Genomic DNA, 18,971 nt, shown 5'->3' with positions numbered 1-18,971 from the left:
AAATAGCAATATATTGGGAATGGATACCTCTGGGAAATCAAGTTGAAATTCTTGGGATATTTTTGGTGGGGAAGGGGAATAATTAGACCTCAAATCTTAACTTAGGACAGGGGCAGCGGAGGGCTAAACATACTGTTTATCCCTAATCGACTACCAGTTTTCTGGGCATGTATACTGTCTAAGAGGAAAAAAACATTTTGAAGAAAGCTGCTTGTGTCGATTCGGGAAACGCAAAAATGGGCCGAATATTATTTTTCTCCAGACGGCACGGCGTGAAACTTTCAGGGTAAGCAAACTGGTCCATGGGACCTTACTAATAACAATAAATAATGCCAATGCTCACAAAAAACACGACTTAAGACTTTGTCGATAATGAGTCGTTAAAAACTGAAGCAAAAACTATTTCGTGGATAGAAACAATAGCGTTTCAGAAGAGCAAATGTAATTTGAGAAGGATTTAAGATTAACATCAGTTCATTTGTTCTTTAAGAAGAACAAATGTAATTTGAAATGGATTATTGTATTCCGCTATATAGGGCTAAAAATATAAAAAAAACATACCATTGCGAGCATATCTGATGCAGGGGGTTGTACTTTAGTCCTCAATCTGTTATGGATAGTAACTATCTTCCGTTGGACACTACGAAGTTTTGGGTCAATCATTGAATAGGACATTTTTTCTCCATAAACTTTAGGTCCTGAAAATAATGAAAATATTAATTAGAATAACAAATATTAAAATGATCAATATTGATATTACCAAAATCACAAGATATTGACTAAATATCACTAAATATTATAATATTTAGCTACTCCTAATATTGTCTTTTGTTTTTTAATCTGACTATTCAATCTCATATACGAGATTGGCACAAAACGCATGTTTCTGCAGTCCCATTTATTGCTAACTGTTCTCAGCAAAAGTTTTTTTTTCAATAAAGTACAAATTACGTTCTGGTGTTCGTAAGGTATGGGGGTGACCCCCTTACTCATGCTAATTTCTGATTGTTTTGAGTTTGAATCGGTTATTCATTTTAATTTATGTTCGTTTTGGGTTTTATTTATTTACTGGTAGTAATTTGTGTTAGTTTTAGGCTTGGATGATTAATTGAATTAATTTCTGTCTTTTTGGTTTAATGGAGCACTTTACTTTTCTTTGAAAAACATATTTTTTTGGAAAAGTCTTTACATTAATTTGTATTTGTTTTTTTTACTGATATGGTCTTTTTCCTGGAAGAAGAATAATATTTTAAATCTTTTCGTTTATTTTTCTAGAAGAATCCATTGTTTGACTTGCTATTTGTATGCTGGAGATAATGTTTAGAAATTTTTTTGACAGTAAAGGCCTGCACCTTTTCCAAACTCTGGACAAAAATAATGTTGTTTAGTTTAGTTTTAAATCTTCTTAAGATGACCTAAAGATAAGACTTAATACCCTTCCCTAAAAAAAGTTTCTATGCTCTTTGACAACCCGCATACACTTACACTCTTTTGATTTAGTTACAGTGTAAGAACGGTAGTAGTAATAAAAGTAGCCCTGAGAGTTTCAATTTAAAACCCTTAGTCATTCTTGGGATATTGCTGAGATGTCTTACTGGCAACCAGCATACACACTTTTGACTTAGTTTTAAAGCAACATTTAGTTTGGACCGTTCCACTGAAAAAACATGGGTAAAATTTTAATTAGAAGGGTTTTGAAAATTAATGGAATTGGGAAGAGGGCTGATTCACTCCGATCACTTTTGACTCTTAAAAAGGGCACCATAACTTTTAATTTCTGTTAGCTCCTTCAAAGTTTGTCTGATATTGCTATCTATGATATTGCTTGCATGCCCTTTTAATATTCTGCATGCATAGAGAGTTTTCGCTTAATTGAAACTCCCCCTAACTGTTCCCTAAACTTTTCACCTTAATAAATTCAGCGTCATTAGTTACAGCTTTCGCAGAAGCCATATTAATAATGTACACGTAGTACCTTCTGGCTAGTTCAAGATCCGCCATAACATGCTATGAAAGGCCCAACTTCATAATGTAATCCGTTCTTGAGATGTTACTGCGGTTACCTTTTTCACAATCTACATGTTCACAATTCATTTTGAACTAGTTCAACATCCGCCTAAAACTTCCTTGAAAGCTTCACCTTTATGCCCTTAGCTCGCGTAGTAGTAATAGCTGTAATAGCAGAATTAGTATTAGTAGCAGCATGCGCATAGCAGGTTTGGTTTTCTTCAACAACTCGCCTCAACACATGCTGAAGTTTCAGCTTATTAATATAAACCGTTCCTGAAGCACAGGAACGCACGTTGTTAAAAAGACTTATGTCTTTTTAACAACCTGTTTGCGAATAGTGTTTTTCGATTTAGTTCAATACTGTCTCAGTATTCTTCAATTTTTTTGCCTTGATACCCTTAGCTGTAGTAGCAGTAGTAGTTTACCAGTACCAATAGTAGTACAATTACAATTAATAGCGGTAGCCTTAGCTTTAGTAGCAGTAGTAGTAATAGCAGCATCAACATTAGTAGCAGTGGCCGATGTAGTAGTATGAGTATAGGCAGTAGCATTAGGATGCAAATATTGTGTTTCGGCTAGTTCAACATTCCTCACAGCAAGCCTTGTAAATTTCAAACTCCCACATTTAACCGTTCCTAAGATATTGCTGATACGCCCTTTTGACAACCTACATACAGACAACATGTTGTAATTAAGTTCACCAGCCCCCATCAATATTCCCTGAAAATTTCACCTTTATACCCTTAGCCATAGTTATAATAGTAGTCATAGTGGTAGGATTAGTACCTGTAGTACTAGTAGTACTTTTGTAGTACCAGTAGTATTAACAAATTGCCTTTTTGTCAGTTGAATATCCCCTTCATTAAGTCCTGGAAGTTTCAACTTAATACAATTAGCCGTTGCTATGACATTGCTGATATGCCCGTTTGATAACTTCTATATTTATATACTTCCTGGAATTTTCATCTTAATACTCTTAGCCTTACAAGTAGTTACAATAGAAGTAGTAGTTGGAGTAATAGTAGTAGTAGTAGTAGAAGTAATAGTAGCAATAGTGGTAGTAGTAGTAGAAGCAAAAGTAGCAGTGGTAACAGTATTGGTAGTAGCATGCTCATGTTGCCTATAGGTCAATTGATCTTCCACTTTAAGCATTCTCTGTTCCATCTGCATACCCAAAGCCATTCTTGAGGTACGCCCTTTTGACATTCTGCATGCACATAGTATCTTTTGATTTAGTTCAACTTTCCCCTCAGCATTTCACCAAATGCTCATTTCAATATACTCAGCCTTGATAGTACTTGCTATAGAAGCCGTAGTTTTAGCTGTAGTAGTGGTAGTAGCAGTGGTAGTCGTAGCAGTAGTAGCTTGCTAATATTATCTTTTTGGCCAATGGACGAGCTCCCTCATCCTTTCCTGAAAGTTCCAATTTCCTGAAAGCTCCAGAGGTTGCCTAGTAATTTTATATTTAGTTTATTTCTAGTAAATGATCTTGGACTTTTTTTAAAAAGAAGGCCTATCGATAAGATGGCCTTTCTAAAAAATAGAAAGAATATTTTGAAAAAGATGGCTATCGCAAAATTTCGATTAGATGCATTTGGGAAAGAGGGCGTGGGGGGGGGCTATTTGCTCTCCCATCATTTTCAAGTCCTAAAGAGAGAACTTGAACTTTCTATTTCCAATCAAATGATCTTTGGACTATTTCGAACAAAATGACTGTCTCAAAATTTTTAACAGATGCATTTGGGGAAATGAGGGCGTGGGGGGTTACCCTTGATGAATTTTGACTTTTAAAAAGGACACTAGCACTTTCGATTTCCAATCGGAAGAGCCCCCCCAGATGTTTATACGAACACCCCATTCATAAATACCTTATACGATACAATGGGCAACTAACAGAACTTATAGCCCTTTCTCAGAGGGCTTTGGGGGAAGGGGTTGACATCACCAAAGGCAAATTACTGGACCTTTCAACTATGCTGAACGAAATGAGTATATCAAATTTTGATTTGATGTGTTTGGGGAAATGATGGAGGAAGGAGGCTGGCTACCCTCCAAACACTTTTTAATCTTAAAAAGGGCTTTAGAACTTTTAATTTCAAATCGAAGGACCTCCTTTCGAAGATTCTACGCAATTCCTGCTACACGAAGTGCGTTGGCGAAAAAATACATTGTGTTCACATTCGCTCTACTTAGGCAACACTATTGCGCTGCCTATGATCATATTCATAAATTTTCGTAACTTATCTGTAACCTAATAACCAACATATTTAAAGAAACCTATTTACCACTCCATCAGCATTATTAATTTTTAATCCTTTTAGTACTGTCACTAATTTTTTTTCTGAAAATAAATCTTTTTTTCACATCGGAAGTGTCACAAACTTTTCATTCTTGTCTATGTCTCTTTCTATGTTCTCTTCTATATCACGGTTTGGCACATTCGCAAAACGTTCCGTTTAAGTCTTTCCTGTCATTAATTGTGGCCCCGTTCCTATCTTTGACTTGGAGAAGTGCAGATTGACTATTTCCTCTAAATTTATTAATATACCAGTACAAATTTTCACTAGTTTGCCGTCTGGCTGCATCTTCCAGATCTTTGGCAATTTACCCAAGTCCTGGAATTCACACCTCCTTAAATCATGTTTTAATGCTTTCTCCGTTTTTCTTTTACTTTCCTCCCATCCCCATTCACATGGATCATTTTGATCGACTTTACTCTAATGGGGAAGAAAAACTTCTCTAAAGTAAGATTATGCTAATGATTTAAGCATCCTAGATGAAAATGTTAGCGAAATGAGTAAAGTTTTAAAGGTTTGGCGAGTTTCAGGGTGAAAGAAATGGTACAAAAACTAGTCTTAAGAAAAGTAAGTGAATAGGTGATCTTGGGTACCGAGAAGATAAAAAAAAATTGAGAAAAATCTCAATATAAAGAAACAAACGGGACTATGGCCAGTAGAAACAAAAAGACAAACTAAAGAGACTCAGTGTCTTCGACGCTAAGAACAAAGATAAAACCTAAAATAATCTATAAAACCTAAAAGTAAACAAAATCTACAACTGAAAAATAAAACAATATATATATATATATATATATATATATATATATATATATATATATATATATATATATATATATATATATATATATATATATATATATATATATATATACATATATATATATATATATATATATATATATATATATATATATATATATATATATATATATATATATAAAAATAAGTTGTCTGTGTGTGGATCTGTGGATGGATCAGGTGGCGTCATGTTTGTCCGCATATGACGTCTGAATTATTTCACACTAATACAAAATAAGAAAAAAAACTAAAAAAGGAAAAAACTACAAAAAAACTAAAAAGAAAAAAAAAACTAAAAAAGCTAAAAACTAAAAAAAAACTAAAAAAAGGTAAAAAACTAAAAACTAAAAAAAAACTGAAAAAACTAAAAAAAGGCAAAAACTACAAAAAAAACTAAAAACTAATAAAAAAACTAAAAAAACTAAAAAACTAAAAAAACTAAAAAAACTAAAAAAAGGTAAAAAACTAAAGAAAAACTAAAAACTAAAAAAGAAAAAAAATAAAAAAAGGAAAAGACTGAAAAATAAAAGAGAAAAAGAAAACTAAAAAAATATGAATAAAAATACAAAAAAATAAAAAAGATAAAAACTACAAAAAAACTAAAAAGAAAAAACGAAAAAAAAACTAAAAAAGCTAAAAAAATAAAAGAAGCAAAAATCTAAAGAAGGTAAAAACTACAAAAAAAAAGAAAACAAAATAAAAAAATCTAAGAAAGCTTAAAAACTAAAAAAGAAACTAAAAAAAGATAAAAAACTAAAAAAAAAACTAAAAAAAGGAAAAAACCATAAAATAAACTAAAAACTAATAAAAAAAATAACAAAAGCTAAAAAACTAAAAAAACTAAAAAAAACTAAAAAAGGTAAAAACTAAAAGAACTAAAAATGAAAAAAAACTAAAAAAAGGAAAAAACTGAAAAATAAAGGAGAAAAAGAAAACTAAAAAAATATAAATAAAAATAAAAAAACTAAAAAGATAAAAACTTCAAAAAAACTAAAAAAAAAAGAAAAAAACTAAAAAACCTAAAAAAAGGTAAAAACCAATAAAAAAAAACTAAAAACAAAAAAAGGGAAAAAATTAAAAATTTATTTCATCATAAGTTTTCAACTGACGAAATTACAGACCGGGACATCGGGACACAAATGACGACCGGGACACCGGCACATAGGGAATATGAATGACGACACTCAAAGAGAAAGCGACCGGGACAAAAGGAATGTTCGATTAGCAATCAACAAAGCACCGGGACACAAATGACGACCGGGACACAGGGAGTATAAATGACGACCAGGATATAAGTAAAAAAACTAAAAAAACTAAAAAAAAGGTAAAAACTACAAAAAAACTAAAAAGAAAAAAAAATTAAAACTAATAAAAAAACTAAAAAATCTAAAAATCTAAATAAACTAAAAAAGAAAAAAAATAAAAAAGGAAAAAAATAAAGGAGAAAAACAAAACTAAAAAACGAATGTATATACAGACCGGGACACCGGGATACAAATGACGACCGGGACACAGGGAATATAAATGACGACCGGGACACAGGGACACAACTACAACGGGGACGCCGGGGGGCACAGGGGGATATAAATGACGACCGAGACACCGGGACACATGGAATATAAATGACGCCCGGGACACTCAAAGAGAAATCACAGACTGGGACACCGGGACACAAATGACGACCGGGACACAGGGACAAAACTACAAAGGGGATGCCGGGGGGCACAAGGGGATATATAAATGACGATGGCGACACAGGGAATGGTAGATTAGCAATCACCATCAACAAAGCTCAAGGGCAATCATTAGAATCATGAGGTATAGATCTGAATACGGATTGTTTTCCCATGGACCATTATATGTTGCATTTTCAAGAGTCGGTAAACAATCTATTTATATGCACAGACAATGGGACAGCAAAGAATGTTGTATATTCGCAAGTTTTACGTAGTTAAAAACATATATATATATATATCTATATTCACAGGTGGGACATAGGGACACAACTACAATGGCGCGTAACTAATATGGCGCGTAACGACTTACGCGCGCGGGGGGGCTTGGGGGGGGGGGCGCGAAGCGCCCCCACCAACTAGGTGTTGGGGTGGCGCGAAGCGCCACCCCAACAGCTATTATATATATATATATTTATATATATATGTATATATATATATATACATATATATATATATATAAATATATATACATATATATATATATATATATATATAATTACTACTACTGTGATTGAGCAACACAGACGTTAGTTAGAGTTACTTCAGTGAGAACACCGAAGGGACTGATTGATCAATAATGATCAAGTGGATAGATTCGCTTACCTAGGTAGTAGTGCTAGTAAAGACGGTTGGAGAAGAATCTATCCTTGGCTGGCTCCACTTTGAACAGGGATTTTATTTTTAATTTTTATAGAGGAGAATTGTCTCTTTAGATTTTGGAAAACGATCTTGAAACAGATTTGAAGGCGCAAATACATCCCCCAAAAAGCCTAATAGCACAACGATTTGCACTCCATTTAACAGCAAGAAGGAGCATTGCTGCATGAAAAAGGGATTTGAAGGCTACAATGACATCAGGTTCTCAAAGAAAAAAGGAAGAAATCAGATGTATCTGCTTCAATGAGCAAGTTGGCAATAGCAGAAAGTGCCTCGGGGGCAGCAGAATCCACACTGGAAGCTGAACTAATGAGGCAGATATTACATTTTCTATCCGATTTATTCTGCTTCTATGTGAGAAGGTTACAAAAAAAACTGAAAATTGGAAGCCACAAACCAACAAACGCCTTAAAGTCTAGGTAAGGGAACTGCCAAGAAAACACACCCATGAATTAAGCTAATTATCTTGTATCGCATAAAACTTGAGTGCTGGAAAATACTATACCGGTAAACCTCGACAAAACCTTTATTACCAATTTTAACGTTGCTGCCATTTTCAGTATTAAAGAAGATAATAGGGTTTTAAACTTTTGTGATCGACACCTTCATCGTCAAGTTAATCAAGATTTCGGAAGCTGATTTTGAATCTGATGTTTTTTCAACCTTCACAAGTCTTTGCTTAAGAAGTAAGTTTTGAGATACCCCGTGTGCTCCAGAGTTATCATTACGCTTATGATTAATCGTAATTATATTGGCGTTATCATTACGATTAGGCGTTATTATTATGATTTACGATGAAGTACAGTCATGAAACAAGCCATAAATTCAGACTCTTTTTTACGTCAGGGAAACTAATATAAGATTCAATTTTCTTTTTCCTTTTTCATTTGTTGATTTCCCAAATATAACTTGAATTTTCTTATAACACATGGTTAGTGCATTCACAATCTGTAATACACAATTGTTTTAGAACTTTGAGGGAGGTGAATATTCAAAAACAGGTAGTGATATTTTATCATTTTCTACTGTATAATTGTATGCTGGTTTCGAATAAAGAGTGTGGATTTTCAAAAAAGTTTTGAGTATGAATTGTGGGTAACTTCTTTTATTGACTGAAATGGTGGAATTTATTCTACTACATTAAAAAATTCTGCCATTGTTTCCACCGCTTCTAGTTACTATGTCACAGCCATGCCGACTTAGGCTGCTTGCAGAATATTTCTCCCTTCAACTTCAGTGCCATCTATGGAGTGCTTTTTTCAACTATAATGATCGTACCTCTGTCAGATAACTTTTCAGGAATAGCACGTATTTATAACACATTCCTGAAGGATTATAGATGTAAAGAATGATCATTGTTTTGGGGTGCATCATTTTAAAAGAAAGAATTTGCCATATTCAGGCTGATTTTATGCATTAGCTTGTTAATGAAACAAGAGAGCAAAAAAGCCTATCAAGACCTATGTTGTACAAAAACCTTACTTAGTGTAATGTTTAAAAACACTATTCAGTAATTTAAACTAAAAAGGCATCAGAACAAATATAATACACGATAATTAGAACGGTTCACCACAAATAAGATCCCCCCATTAAAAAAGGATAAAAAAATGAAAGGACCCAATGAAAGGGCCAAAAATTTCAAAACCACCCTCTATATAGTGCAACTCCTATTTGGAAAACACATTTTATGGAAAACAGGAATAGGCAGTTTGGATTAATCTGAGAATGACTGTATTTGATCGCTATGATAACTAGACATTTGTCGACGCAAGAAATATAAAAACTACAATTTTTTTTCTCCTACATACGATTTGTTGAAAAATTAACAAAAGCCATTTATAACTCAGAAGTCACTTTTTGCCTATTTGTGTAAAAGCTAAGAAAATTGATTTCTACATCATATTCACGCTACTGGTCACTTAAGTAACATTTGGCCTTTAACTAATTACTAGCGTATTCATTAAAGCTCATCGTTTTTGCTATGGACCTTGACAGTGGATACTGGTTGACAGATATGAAAGACAAAAAACTTGGTAAAAGCTCAAATAAAAAGGCTAGAGTTTTCAGAATGGCACAGAAACATCATCGATGGGTTAAACTTGTTCTCTCGAGAATTGTGTGTGGCTTGTTTATTTTTAGTTTTTTTTACAGGGGACTAGATTAGAAAAGGGTTTTAATCCTGTTCAGTTTGGTATATTTATGCTTCTTCATGTTGCTACAACACTAAAACATTATTCTCTCGGGTTTTCAAGATCGGGTCAAAACTTACAGTACATCCTTTATAAGCAATTAAATAAAAAAAAATTCAACTGAAAGTAAGGAGCAACATTAATACTTAAACGAACAGAGAGCATTGCGTTTATGAAGGGAGTTACTCCTCCACAACACCTCACTCTTTACCCTAAAGTTTTTTAGTACTTAAAACAACAGCTTCTTATTGTTCTATTTAAACGAACATAGTGCGTAAGGAGTAGTTCTTAAGGACTGGGACATGATTTAGACTTTAGCTTAAAGAGCAAAGTGTCGTGGAGGAGTAACCCTCTCATACACGTAATAATTTCTGTTCGTTTTAGGTTTTAATGTTGCTCCTCACTTTCAGTTGAAAAAACTTGTTTTTTTATTTAGTTTCTGATCGTTTTTAAATAAATTCAGGAGATCTGGCTATTACTCCACGTAAAAATTCCTCCTGCCCAGGGGATCTATTCTCTAAACAATTCAATCCTGGTGAAAATTTCCCCTGGAAAATTACCCTTAACATCTCCACGCGCAAAATTAAGTCGACAAAGAGAAAGCAAGACATAAGATGAATTTCGTATAGGAGTTTGGACAAAAATCCCCCACTGTAAAATTTCCCCTGAAAAATTCACTCTCTGGAAACTTCGCTCCCCATGTAAAATTATCCTCGTGGAAAATTCCACCAGCAGAAAATCCCCACCACCGAAAAATGTATGCATACTTCCTAATAACAAATACTATACCTAAACAATAGGAAAATTTTGTAACTTAAAGACTTATCCCCAGGGGCTATGGGAGGTTCATGATATATCCAAGGGCATAGTTGTTCGGCCTTTCAACTATGCTAAACAAAATATCTATCTCAAAATTTTGCTCAGACGATTTTGAGAAAAAAGGTGTGGGAGAGGCCTAGTTGCCCTCCAATATTTGGTCCCTTAATAAGTGAACTAGAACTTTTAATTTCCGTCCGAATGAGCTCTCTCACGATATTCTAGGACGAATCGGCTTATACAATCACCCCTGGGAATAAAAAAACAATAAAAAATAAAGACGCATCCGTGATCTTTCTTCTGGCAGAAGATGCAAAATTTCACATTTTTTCAGATAGGTAACTTCGAAGACCACACTGCCTTTCCATGACGAAAATATAACAGTTCAAAATAGGGATGAAACCTTTTAATTGACAGTGAGACAAATATAAAAATTTTTAACTGGATATTTCGAAACCATATAGAGCGTCCATCATTAGCAGTAAAACTTTACTGCTGATGATGGACACTGTATATGTGTTCGAAATATCCAGTTACAAAATTTTATATTTGTTTCACTGTCAATTAAAAGGTTTCATTCCTATGTTGAACTGTTATATTTTCGTTTCAGATAGCCGCTTGAAACTTCTAGAGTAGGATTATCCGATACGCTGAATAAGACGGTGTGATTTTCATCAAGATTCTTTGACTTTTAGGGAATGGTTCCCCCTTTTTCCAAAAATAAGGCAAATCATCTAAGACCCGTAACCTTTGATGGGAAGATTAAACTTATTGAAACTTATATATATGAAATCAGCATAAAACTATGGCTCTTTTGATGTATCTATTGGTGTCAAAATTCCATTTTTTGGAGTTTCGGTTACTATTGAGCCGGGTCGCTCCTAACTTACAATTCGAATCCACGAACTGTTTCATTGCTTCAGCAGAGTAATTACAGAATTCTCCTCCTGTGATATATACAAAAAAAATACTAAAATTATAACTAATTATTATATTATAAAATTATCTCCTCTTATTTGATGTAAAAAAATGATTGTTTTTAGGGGGGGTATTTTTCGTTGCACTGGAGCAATTTTCTTAGTCCAAGATTCCTTAAACAAAATTCTCAGTTACTAGCTTGAAAATTTAACTAAAAATATAATTTAGCAATAAATAGCCAATAGACACATTTTCAAACAGCTTGTAGTCAAAAACTGTAAGTAAAGAGCAAATCGTGCTAATAGTTACCAAAACTTTAAAAATTGTGTATATACTTCATACATAAAAAGAATTGGATTCTTATGACGATTCCAAATATGTAAAATTCACTTGAATTATAGTGAAACTTAAACCATCAACTTCAGTAATGAGAGAACCTCATTAGATGCTTGAACATCTGTCTTTAAAAATGTCTTCTTTTTTTGCGAAGGGTGGTCACGGATCTATGTTTTTTTTCTTTTCTGATGGGTGCCATCGAAACAGTGGCCCTGGAATTTGGAGACAGAGCTCATTTAAACTGGATTTGAAAGTTTTTGTGCCATTTTAAAGCAGTAAAAGAGATCGCGCCGCAGCAAACTGACTTTTTCTGTCATTATTTAAAACTGAACAACAAATCCAGGGGAGGGAGGCTGTATCTTTTCTTTCTCCATAATTTTGTTTTCAGCTTCCTCTGTGATTTTCTCTGAGAAAACGACTGTTCGTTTTCAATTTTCTTAAAGATCTCAAGAAAGAAACTCTTTTATTTCTTATCTGTTATAGAGCTTCTCTAAATCTACCAGAGACACAACAGTCTTGTTACCCATGCTACCATACGATTTCTGTCCATTGCGATGATAGGGGAACTGTAAACAATCAGTTACGACTCTTAAACCATAACGAAATGATTTGCTATCTTAGAACTTTTACTGTCCGACCTTTTGGCCGTGTTCGGTCAAAAATTGATGTTTTGCTTGATAAAATTTTTAAACACGGCATTTTGCTAAGACAATCTGTTTGCTGCTTAAAAATCCATTTAGAATAGGTTCATAATTTTTTTTTTTCTGTCAAGATGCACGCTGATCATTTCTGTCCCTTAAAAAGGATTGATGGTGCGAGAATAAAAGGATCATTTGGTGTATGTAAAAATAAACAAAACAAGAGTTAAGAGCTCATATGGCACTTGTGACGAGGTCGGAAGAGCCAAGAGCTCATATGGTATGAGCTCGGGCAAAATTCTAAGAATCAATAGATTGATCTAAAAGGAAAATCAGAGGGTTAATGCCGGTCGGGATTTAAAATAAGAGCTCTGAGTCACGAGGTCCTTCTAAATATAAAAATTCATTAAGATCCGATCACCCACTCGTAAGTTAAAAATACCTCAATTTTTCTAATTTTTCCTCTTCCTTCAGCCCCCAGATGGTCGAATCGGGAAAATGACTTTGTCAAGTCAACTTGCACAGCTCCCTGACACGCCTACCAGTTTTCATTGTCCTAGCACGTCCTGAAGCTCGCAAACTCGCCCATGTCACTAGATCTGGTCGGGATTTAAAATAAGAGCACTGAGACACGATATCCTTCCAAACATCAAATTTCACTAGAATCCGATCACTCCTTCGTAAGTTGAAAATACCTCATTTTTCTAATTTTTTAGAATTAACCCTCCTCTCCCCCAACTCCCCTAAAGAGAGAGGATTCGTTCCGGGTTATATCAATCACGTATCTAAGACTTGTGAATATTTTTCCCACCAAGTTTCATCCCAATCCCTCCACTCTAAATGTTTTCAAAAATTTTAGGTCCCCCTCCCAACTCTCCGCAATGTCACCGGATCCGGTCGGGATTTAAAATAAGAGCTCTGAGTCACGATATCCTTCCAAATTTCATTAAGATCCGATCACCCGTTCGTAAGTTAAAAATACCTCATTTTTTCTAATTTTTCCGGTTTAACCGTCCCCCCACTACCCCCCAGATGGTCAAATCGGGGAAGCAACAATTTCTAATTTAATCTGGTCTGATTCCTGATACGCCGGCCAGATTTCATCTTCCTAGCTTACCTGGAAGTGCCTAAAATAGCAAAACCGGGACAGACAGACCGACAGACCGACAGAATTTGCGACCGCTATATGTCACTTGATAGAAACCAAGTGCTACAAAAACCGCAAATTTTTGCTGCCGTTTCTGGACTGGAATGGCTAGGAAACATATTTGTTCACTACTGAAATCTTCAGTGTTACAAACTCCGTATGAGGTTTACAATCCATCCTCTTGAAAACTTCCCCATATTTCTCCTATTCCCTTTAAAACAAGAGCTAAGAGCTCATATGGCACTTGTGACGAGGCAAGAAGAGGAGCTCATATGGTATGAGCTCTAACAAAATTCTAAGAATCAATAGATTGATTTAAAAGGGAAATCAGAGGCTTAATGCCAGTCAGGATGTAAAATAAGAACTCTGAATCACGATATCCTTCTAAATATCAAAATTCATGAAGATCCGATCACCCACTCGTAAGTTATAAATACCTCATTTTTTTCTAATTTTTCCTCTCCCTTTAGCCCTCCAGATGGTCGAATCTGGGAAAACGACTTTATCAAGTCAGTTTGCGCAGCTCCCTGACACGCCTACCAATTTTAGTCGTCCTAGCCCATCCAGAAGCACCAAACTCGCCAAATCACTGAACCACTCCCCCCAACTCCCCCAAAAACAGCAAATCCAGTACGGTTACGTCAATCACGTATCAAGGACATTTGCTTGTTCTATCCACCAAGCTTCATCCCGATTCCTCCACTCCAAGTGTTTTTCAAGATTTCCCCATCCATCTCCCCCCAATGTCAAAAGATCTGGTCGGGATTTGAAATAAGAGCTCTGAGACATGAATTTCTTCTAAATATCAAATTTCATGAAGATCTGATCACCTATTCGTAAGATAAAAATACCCCAATTTTCACGTTTTCCAAGATTTCCGGTTTCCCCCTCCAACTCCCCCCAATGTCACAGGATCTGGTTGGAATTTTAAATTAAATCTTTAAAGCACAAGATCCTTCTAAATATCAAATTTCATTAAGATCTAGTCACCCTTTCGTAAGTTACAAATACCTCATTTTTCCTAATTCCCCCACCACCAACTCCACCAAAGAGAGCAGATCCGGTCCGGTTATTCTAAATATCAAATTTCATTAAGATCTGGTCACCCTTTCGTAAGTTACAAATACCTCATTTTTCCTAATTCCCCCACCCCCAACTCCACCAAAGAGAGCAGATCCGGCCCGGTTATGTCAGTCACGTATCTGAGACAGGTTTTTATTCTTCCCATCCAGTTTCATCCTGATCTCTCCGCTTTAAGTATTTTCTAAGATTTCTGGTCCCCCCCCAACTGCCCCTCTCAATGACGCTGGATCCGGTTGAGATTTAAAATAAGAGATCTGAGTTACGAGGTCCTCCTAAATATGAAGTTTTATGAAGATCCGATCACTCCTTCGTAACTTAAAAATACGTCATTTTTTCTAATTTTTCATAATCACCCCCCCCCCCCCACAACAGAGCGGATCCGTTCCAAATATTTAAATCACGCATCTATGACTTATGCTTATTTTTCCCACCAAGTTTCATCCCAATCCCTCCAATCTAAGTATTTTTCATGATTTTAGGTTCTCCCCACTCCAAGCTCCCTCCAGTGTCACCAGATCCAGTCGAAATTTGAAATAAAAGCTATGAGACACGATATCCTTCTAAATATCAAATTTCATTGAGATCCGATCACCCGTTCGTAAGTTAAAAGTACCTAATTTTTTCTAATTTTTCAGAATTAACCCCCCCCCCCCCCAACAACCCCAAAGAGAGCGGATCTGTTCCGGTTATGTCAATCACGTGTCTAGAACTTGTGCTTATTTTTCCCACCAAGTTACATCTCGATCCCTCCACTCTAAGTGTTTTCCAAGTTTTTAGGTTTCCCCCTCCCAATACCCCCCCCCAATGTCACCAGTTCCAGTCAGGATTTAAAATAAGAGCTCTGAGACACGATATCCCTCTAAATATCAAATTTCATTGAGATCCGATCACCCGTTCGTAAGTTAAAAATACCTATTTTTTCTAATTTTTCAGAAATAACCCCTCCCCCACCCATCTACCCCAAAGAGAGCGGGCCCTTTCTGGTTATGTCAATCATGTATCTAGGAATTGTGCTTATTTTCCCTGCCAAGTTTCATCCTGATCCCTCCACTCTAAGTGTTTTCCAAGATTTTAGGTTTCCCTCTCCCAAATACCCCCCCCCAATGTCATCAGATCCGGTCGGGATTTAAAATTACAACTCTGAGACATGATATCCTTCCAAACATTAAATTTCTTTAAGATCTGATCAACCGTTCGTAAGTTGAAAATACTTTTAATTTTTCTATTTTTTTCCGAATTAACGGGCCCCCCACTCCCCCCAAATGGTCAAATCGGGAAAACGATTATTTCTAATTTAATCTAGTCTGGTCTCAGATGCCCCTGCCAAATTTCATCGTCCTACCTTGCCTGGAAGTGCCTAAAGTAGCAAAACCGGGACCGACAGACAGACCGACAGAATTTGCGATTGCTATGTCTCACTTGGTTAATACCAAGTGCAATAAAAAAAGAGGAAAAAAATCGAACCGTATTACGCAAGCAAAACGTTGAGTCTGCGTATCACGATTATTTGAATATAATCTTACGACTATACGGATTAGTATTCTTTAGCTTTTTTCTTGGGAAGAGATGGGGTGATCCAGAAGAAATATGCAACATAGACGCGAATGAAACAGAGTGAACACGCTTTGACTGACTGTGATGATCTGTGTAGACAACGAAGTAAATTGGGAAATTCAACCATTAGATGCCGGTATGGTGCCCTATGGCACTTTACTAGAGCTATTAAAACGAATTTATACATAAATAAAAATTTACGAACGTATAACCAATAGATTTCAAATGAGTCCTCTGGCACAAAGATTAAGGAACGAAACTAAGCACATTATGAAGATTATGACGCCAATGTATATAGACATGTCGGTGCAAGATTATGATGCCAATGTATATAGACATGTCTGGCACAAAGATTAAGGAACGAAACTAAGCACAATGTGAAGATTATGATGCCAATGTATATAGACATGTCGGTGCAAGATTATGATGCCAATGTATATAGACATGTCTGGCACAAAGATTAGAACGAAACTAAGCACAATGTGAAGATTATGATGCCAATGTATATAGACATGTCGGTGCAAGATTATGATGCCAATGTATATAGACATGTCTGGCACAAAGATTAAGGAACGAAACTAAGCACAATGTGAAGATTATGATGCCAATTTATATAGACATGTCGGTGCAAAATTATGATGCCAATGTATATAGACATGTCTGGCACAAAGATTAAGGAACGAAACTAAGCACAATGTGAAGATTATGATGCCAATGTATATATAGACATGTCGGTGCAAGATTATGATGCCAATGTATATAGACATGTCTGGCACAAAGATTAAGGAACGAAACTAAGCACAATGTGAAGATTATGATGCCAATTTATATAGACATGTTGGTGCAGGATTATGATGCCAATGTATATAGACATGTCTGGCACAAAGATTAAGGAACGAAACTAAGCACAATGTGAAGATTATGATGCCAATGTATATAGACATGTCGGTGCAAGATTATGATGCCAATGTATATAGACATGTCTGGCACAAAGATTAAGGAACGAAACTAAGCACAATGTGAAGATTATGATGCTAATGTATATAGACATATCAGTACAAGATGCACAAAAACATGCAGTTTGTATACAGTATGGCACTTTCACCTAATGCTACCAAAACAATTTTGTAAATAATACCTAGAAGTGAGCATTAGGTTTCAAATAAGCCCTTTATCATCTCTCTATAATGTTCCAGTAGCATGCTTGTGCTAAACAGAGAGAGAAAGAGAGAGAGAGAGAGAGAGAGAGAGAGAGAAAAAAAGAAAGATAAAAGAATTCGGTGCTACATCAGTGCTACCCGAGCTAAAACACTATTTTCTTGGGTTTCCAAGATAGCAGAATGAAAATATCCTGTCAAGGGTTTTCGACCGTGAGGACTTTTATGAACCCCCACAGTCTCTTGGGAAAAGCCTTATGTTAGACTATTTGCTATTTCATTAAAATATAGCATTTATTATTAGGAAATATACGAAGTTTGTTTTTTTTGGGGGGGGGGAGATTTGGGCATGGTATGGGGATTTTCAGTGGTGAGGAGGATTTATCGCAGAGAGGATATCCATGAGAAATAAAGTTTCCAAAGGGAATTTTCCAGGGACAATTTTACACAGGGGGAGAGAGGAGATTTTCTGGCATGATTTGAAAAACCACCATAAATTAAATGACAAAACTCTTTTTAGAATTATTTATCGCAAAGATTGGTCTACCTTTTTTGTATCTGTGGATGACATTCCTGACGAGTAACGGTATGTCTGTTATGAATTCCATGAAACTGAGATAATTTCCTTACTACCAGTCCCAATAGGGAGTTCACTTAATTGGAGATGTAATGAAGTATTTAAAGCCAAAATCATCCAATAGCATTGACAACATCAGTGCTTTACATTTTAAATTTTTGGGATGGCATTAGTTCAACAGTTGGCACTTTTAATGCTGACGGATTTTTAATAGAGATTTTTACCCCTTTTTTTGCATTAGAGGCCTTATCTCAATTCCTAAAAAAAGGAAAACCGAACCCAGAGTGTTCATTATTTCATCCTATTACCATTGCGACTTCCTTTTGAAAAGTCTTCGAGCGTCTTTTCCGATCTGACCTTGAACAGACATGTCACAATCCACCTCACCATTTCGGGTTTGAGCGGGCAATAGGCTGTGCTGATGCCCTCACAATTGTAGCCTATGCACTAATTGATGCCAAATCTTCAAGAGAAGATTTGGCAGTTGAAAAAAAAACTTTTTCATGTTTAAATTTTCATTTTTTTTTAAGTAATGCTAGAAAGTCTTGCACCCCCTTCATGGAATTTCTCTTCTCCCATGAAAAATTACTCCAAGGGAAGATCAACCCACATAGCCCCCTCCCCTAAACCCTCCCCCCAATGAAAAAATCCCCCTGGAAAGGCCTGTACACTTCCCAATAACCATTACTGTATGTAAATACTGGTCAAAGTTTGTAGCTTGCAGCCCCTCCCCTGGGAACTGTGGGGGAGTAATCCAGCCCCAAAGACATAGTTATTATGTTTTTCGACTATGTTGAACAAAATGGCTATCTCAAAATTTTGATCCGTTGACTTTGGGAAAAATGAGCATGGGAAGGGGCCTAGGTGCCCTCCAATTTTTTGGTCACTTAAAAGGCGCACTAGAGCTTTTAATTTCCGTTAGAACAGGCCCTCTCACGACGTTCTAGGACTACTTGGTCGATAAGATCACCCCTGGGGAATAAACAAATAAACAAACAAACGAACAAATAAAGACACATCCGTGATCAGTCTTCTGGCAAAAAAAAAAATGAAGT

General features: G+C 35.5%; 1 protein-coding gene across 3 annotated transcripts in view; it reads right to left on the bottom strand.

Moving 5' to 3' along the window:
- LOC136028166 (serotriflin-like) overlaps positions 1 to 18,971 on the bottom strand; it is a 173,264-nt gene that overhangs the window by 96,662 nt on the left and 57,631 nt on the right. For all 3 annotated transcript variants that reach the window (XM_065705847.1, XM_065705850.1, XM_065705848.1), the window contains one exon: positions 562 to 698. In XM_065705847.1, coding sequence (XP_065561919.1) covers positions 562 to 698 — 137 coding nt within the window. The remainder of the gene's footprint in view (positions 1 to 561; positions 699 to 18,971) is intronic.

Source organism: Artemia franciscana, chromosome 6 (assembly GCF_032884065.1).
Source record: "Artemia franciscana chromosome 6, ASM3288406v1, whole genome shotgun sequence".
Classification (NCBI taxonomy): domain Eukaryota; kingdom Metazoa; phylum Arthropoda; class Branchiopoda; order Anostraca; family Artemiidae; genus Artemia; species Artemia franciscana.
Note: the sequence above shows the minus strand (reverse complement) of the source record. Positions and strands in the feature narration are given on the sequence as shown.